At 51.4% G+C, this 6,000-nt stretch overlaps 1 protein-coding gene across 2 annotated transcripts in view; it reads left to right on the forward strand.

The window, feature by feature from the left end:
- SCN4B (sodium voltage-gated channel beta subunit 4) overlaps positions 1 to 5,121 on the forward strand; it is a 413,320-nt gene extending 408,199 nt beyond the window's left edge. The window contains exon 5 of one of the 2 annotated variants that reach the window (XM_086957010.1): positions 4,729 to 5,121. In XM_086957010.1, the coding sequence (XP_086813136.1) occupies positions 4,729 to 4,801 (73 nt within the window). In that variant the 3' untranslated portion in view covers positions 4,802 to 5,121. The remainder of the gene's footprint in view (positions 1 to 4,728) is intronic. The other variant, XM_086957011.1, reaches the window with a different exon arrangement.
- Positions 5,122 to 6,000: the final 879 nt, after the last annotated feature.

A 6,000-nucleotide genomic window follows, 5' to 3' on the forward strand; every position in this document is an offset into this window, starting at 1 on the left:
GGCGGTTCCTGACCCTCTTAGATCGCCTCCTTTGATCCGGCTCCTCCGCCTGATGGGTCGAGGCGCTATAACCATCTTTCCCTGTCCGGTACAGTTCGAACCAGTCACAGACCTCCTCCGGGGTGTCGAAGAACTGGGTTTTGTCGTCGACAATGACTCGGAGCCTTGCAGGAAATAGGAGTGAATATTGGATGCCCTCACTCCTGAGTTCACGCTTAACCGCCAGGAAGGAGAACCGCTTGCGCTGCGTCTCGTAGGTGTAGTCAGGGAAGATATTCACCTGACTGTTTGCAACCTGGAACGGGCCATTGTGCCTGGCGGCATTTAGGATCAGGTCTCTGTCCCGGAAATGTAGCAACCGCGCCACCACTGGCCTCGGGGCTCGTCCCTGCTGTGGGGGCCGTGCTGGGACTCTGTGGGCCCGTTCTAGAGTGTAAAAGGAGGACAGGCCCTCCGGGACCACCGTGTCCCGGAGCCAAGTCTCCAAGTACCGCACCATATCGCCATCCTCGATTTTTTCCGGCAGGCCCACCACCCGAATGTTATTCCTCCTGTTGCGGCCTTCCGCATCCTCCGCCCTCCGTTCGAGGGTCTCGATTCGGGACATGGCGTCCTTTATCGTCGCAGCTAGGGTTCTCTGCGCCGGCTCTAAAGTCTTCACCGTGCCCTCCACCTCCTTGACCCGGTCTGAGAGTTTACCATGGTCTGCCCTAAGGAGTCCCAGGCCGGTCGCCACCTGGGCAATGTCCTGTTGGAGGGCCGACCGAGTTGCCTCTATCGCTTCCAGTACACGGTCGAATTGTTGCTGGAGTGGTGCGCCACCAGGTCGTTTAGGGTCTCCATGCTCTTCCTTGTCCTGGGCTTCAGAATCAGAGGTGGTCTGGCTGGATCCCTTGGCTCCTTTAGGTTTCCCCATGCTGTCAGGGGCTCTCCGCGAGGATCCCGGAGTGGGCGCCTCCGTGTACAAGTGTCCAGCGCGACCTTCCCGGGATTTCGTTCTCAAGTCTGGTACGGGCGATCTCCTTCTCCAGAGCCTGTGGAGACTCCGCCGCTTCGGCTCACGCCACCGCCACGGCGTCCGAGGGCACCGATAAGGGGGCGGAGACAACCGTCGCCGAGTCGGGCAGGCCCGTTCACCCACTATAGCTCCGGGGCGAGGGCCACCAACTCCCTCGGTTGACCTGTGGCGCCAGAGTGTCGCGCCATCCATGTAGTTGGGCTGGCCAGGAAATCGTAGCTAGTTGCGGAGTCGCGGTGCAGACCACCGCCTGGAACAAAGGGCACCCGCATCCGGTGTCCTCTAGTGCGTGGGCACCCGCCCGGTCGTCTAATCGAGTATGAACCCGTTGTAGAAGGTCCGAACCTGCCAATGTCCAATGTCTAAAACAACTGAGGATGGTGAAGCCGGGTGCCAAGCGATACCCACGCGACCTCCTCAACTCCGTGTTTTCGATCAAGGGGACAAAGGGGTCCGGGCGCCATGTTGGGTCGCACTCCGCAACTCCGCAAACTTCGGCATTTCTTCGAAGCCACCCCCGTCCAAACTCCACCAAGGCCCCCGGCAGGGTGTCGTCGCCTCGCTCAACCGAATGCGGGGTCTGGGGCGCCCCTCAGCCTCCGATGTTCAGGATAATTTCGGGCTTAGTCCCGGAGCCGAGCTCTCAGGCGACCATCGCCATCGGCGCCCAAGCCACGCCCCCTCTGGTTGTCAACTGTTACCTCGGAATTTAATTATCAGTTTTGGCATATCTATTGTTATATATTGTTTGGTGCTCAGCCTAACTGATTAGAGCCAGCTAATTTTCGTTTTCAGAAAATAGGGCTAGGCCTCGTCATGATCAGTAAGATCATGGCCTCATACACAGCATCCACCTCCTCCCTCCGCGTTAACGGCACGACCACCAACTCCTTCTCATTGTTCCAAGGCACCCATCAGGGTTGCCGATGTCCCCTCTCCTCTTCGCCTGGGTGGTTGAGCCCCTGGCTATCCGACTCTGACGCTCGGTCAACATCAGAGGCATCCCTTTTACTGACCAAGAACACAAGGTCCTTCTCTATGCTAATGACCTTTTCCTGACACTCACAGAGCTGGACACGTCTCTCCCGGAGGTAGTTTGGACCCTGCAAACTTATGAGCACATCTCCAAATACAAAATTAACCTAGCAAAGTCACAGGTGCTCAACCTCAGTCTCCTGCTCCAGCATCTCCTGTGCCTTGGGGCGTTTTCTCCTTTACAATGGGCCTTGCACTCCATACAGTATCTTGCTATCACCATCACAGACTCCCTTTCTTCTTGGGCATGGGCAAAATAGCCGCTCCTTTGGAGGAAGATTCGAGAAGACCTCCGCCGGTGGAGGCCACTCCACATCTCCTGGCTGGGTCGCCTCAACGTGGTGAAGATTAATTTTCTCCCCAGACTTCTCTATTTATGCCAATCACTCCCCACACTCATCCCTGCCGATGACATCACCAAACTGCAGGTGACCTCCTCTCCTTCATCTGGAGGGGAAAACACCCTCACATATCCGCAGCACTCCTAATGCTCCCTCGCAATCAAGGGGGGCTGGCTGCCCCAACCTCCTGGACTATTTCTGGTCAGTGCAAGTATGCTTAATTTCTGAATGGGTGGTGTGGGAAAGTAAAACATATTGGCTGCATATGGACAGAGCAGTGGCCTGCAGGACACTATTGGACCTCCCCTGGCTGCCCAAATCCTCCCGTCCGTGCAGCTCCTACGTCGCCACCCCGACATGCACTGTTTTGGAGATCTGGGACAAACTCGATGTAAGACGCATATTGACCACATTTCCATCGCCACATACCCCCATAGCACACAACCCCAACTTTTCTCCCACTCTCCCCCGGGAGGCTTTCCCGGAGAGGGTGTCGGGCGATAATATGATACTACACGACTTCTTCCAAGGCCTGACTGTTAAGTTCTTTGAACAATGCAAACAGGACTTCCACCTGTGAGAAACTGCTTGTCACCAATATTTCTAGCTTTGCCACTGGGCTCTTCACCCCCAAGCCGAGGCTGCCACTCGCTCCCTCAAACTCTTTGAACACCCTGTCCGCAACTATGTGGGCCCCCGGATATTGGTATCTAAAACATATGCAGTTCTTCAACAATCGCGCCTTCCCCCCCTGCCACCCATACCAGTGGAACTGGTCCCCGGATCGACATCACCCAGAAACAGTGGGAGCAACTTTGGCATGACATTCTGTGCATTCTCAGAAGCATTCCTCAGCAGAAGGTGGCCTACAAAGTCATGTTTCGATGGTATTATACCCCCACCCATTTACATGCCATGCGTCCCTCAGTTCCCACCTCCTGCTGGTGCTGCAGGGCCCGATGAGGTGACTTCCTCCAAAAATGGTGGGCATGTCCTACCCTGAAAACCTTCTGGAAGGAGATCCTAAGACACATCAAGGGCACTTCGGGATATCCAACACCAGACGACTACCACACAATCATACTAGGCGCCAGCCCTGTATCATTGATCGCAATGACCCACACAGATTGGTACCTAGAGCGGCAGATGATGGGTGCAGCCAAATAGTGCATAGCGCGTTCCTTGCATTCTCTGCTGGCCCCTCCCACAGCATCCTAGTTCACCCAGCTCTGGCACACCATTGCACTGGAGCAGATGATGCACAAGCTTGTACACACTGACAAGAAATTTCAGCGACTAGTCGCCCCTTCTCCACTACCTATCGCGCTTGGATTACTCCTGCTTCCAACCCCCTAGGTTGCGAGCCCTCAACCTCTTTGATGATTAGACGTGAAGCGTCCCCTTCACACTTCATGACTCTGATGAAGCAGTCCCAGCAATCCTATGCCTCACAAACAGCAACCACCCACCGCACCGTGCACAACTTCATTCCCAAAGACCTCGCCGTGGACCACTGGTTCCTCTCCCTCCCTCTTCCCCCTAGCCCCCCTCCCCTCTCCCAGGTTCACCCCCTTCTCCTTGTTCACTCGCCCTTTGATTTGGTGTCTATTGCGCCTGAAAGACCCCCGAGCCCTGACACAGCTCTCTGGAGGGCCTGACTTGCCCCTCCTAAGTTTCTCCCACCTCTGTCCACCATTCCAGTGGGATCGTCAATTTTGCATGCATGCGCGGTTACGTCAACGGGTCTGAAGACTGAATGATGTTACCTATTTTATGTAATGGCACCTTATTTGTTCTGTAAGACTAAATAAACAGACTTTGAGCAAAAAACATTTTTTATAAAAAATAATCAGAATATAATTGGCTTTCTCAATGGTCTGTAAATAAAATATCTCAAAAAAGGGAGATCTGGAGAGACACTTTTTCACCGTTTCACCTTTTTGGCTCATCAACGGCTTGAGAGGATGGCTGGGATACTAGAGGTCTTTTACCCATCTAGATGGAAGTCCCCTGTATGCCAGGTTTCCTGTAAACAGAGCAATTAGGATGACTTAATTAGGTCTACCCAATCCTCCTTTCCTAATTTGTTTTTAATACCTGCAATATTCCAAGTCCTGATTTCTACTTTGCTGCTCACACTATGCAAGTCTGGGGGTCCCCACCTGACCGCATTGGTTGGCTCAGCCAAATTCCCACAGGTTATAGGCAAGCCAGAATGTTCCAATTGTGGGGCCGGCAGAAACAGGACATTTTTTTCTGTCTGTGTATATACATACATATATTGACCACTCAACCATCTTACCTTTTTTCTTAATGTGTTTTGCTTTCTCCTAGGAAGGACTGCCTCGTGAACTCCTCAGGAAATGACAACACAGAAATCGCCTCCAAAACTCCGCACAAGGTCTGACGAACTCTTGTGCCGCTACCCCTTCTGAAAACAAATAAATGGATCCTTCCCATGAGCACGCTGCACAGGTATACATACATATCAGCAGATATTTATGTATAGACCCTAAACACAGGTGCCTGGACACCCAGTTTCTGCTCCGACAGCAAATGCATGAACCAGTGATAGACTGACCGTACTGCGGGTGGACATCCACGGATAGGCAGTAGGAACTACAGGTTGGAGCTATGCTGGACAGCCACCTTGTAAAATGTTAAGAAGGGCCATTCTAACACTGTGGGTATTTTTGAAAATAAAACTGAAATGGCTTGCGAATATAAGTGATTTGTTAAAAGACATTTGGGGACATTGCGCAAAAGGGTGACATTTTACCAAAAAATCCTACATGAATTGTTTGAAAACCAGGGTGGATGTCAGGTTGTAAAACATGCTCATTACTGCTCAATGGTAGAGAAATTTGAATGTGAAACTGATTTTGAAAAAAGTCTCACACCAAAATCCGGGGAAGGTGCAAATTGTGTAGTAGGCAAACAGCAAAGGCTAAATAAACTTCTGAGGGAAGAAAAATGATCCATGAGCAGGAAAATGTGAAGTAAGGAAAAATGACTTTTGCTGTTTGTAATATGTATTTGGTGCCATAGCGCACTATGAGGGCCCTTCCTTCCTATCTTCTTGGTTTCATTGTCCAGTGCTGTCAGGTTCCTTGGCAGATAGAGGGAAGACAGTATTATCACTTCAGGACTTGAGGTCAAACTCTGACATCACTCTAGGAAGTGGAAGTCAGACTGTGACAACACTTCCGGAAGTTGACCTCAGACTACATTGCTCCAGGAAAATGACATTAGAGTGTGACATCACTACTAGTACATGGCATCACTCCGAGAGCTCTTTCCAGTGGAGTATATTTTCCTGTTTTAATATATATTTACATAGCCCTGTTACCAACTAGTGGTGACACTGTGCTGTAATGCATGAAAATTATAAACACAACAAGAAACACAGTATACACTTTACTAGTTGCAATAAGAGCTACAACATTCAGCGCCTTTGTAAGTGCATGTTCTGCAGGCACAGCCAGTAGTCACTTAGGTGACCTTTGCATCCTCATAGGGAGGACCGTGTAGCACATTATGTTGGGGTATTATTTGCTCAGATGGTGTCCCATGCAGAAAGGAGTATGGAGTGTGGTTCTGCTAGAG

Source organism: Lissotriton vulgaris, chromosome 2_1 (genome assembly GCF_964263255.1).
Source record: "Lissotriton vulgaris chromosome 2_1, aLisVul1.2, whole genome shotgun sequence".
Classification (NCBI taxonomy): Eukaryota; Metazoa; Chordata; class Amphibia; order Caudata; family Salamandridae; genus Lissotriton; species Lissotriton vulgaris.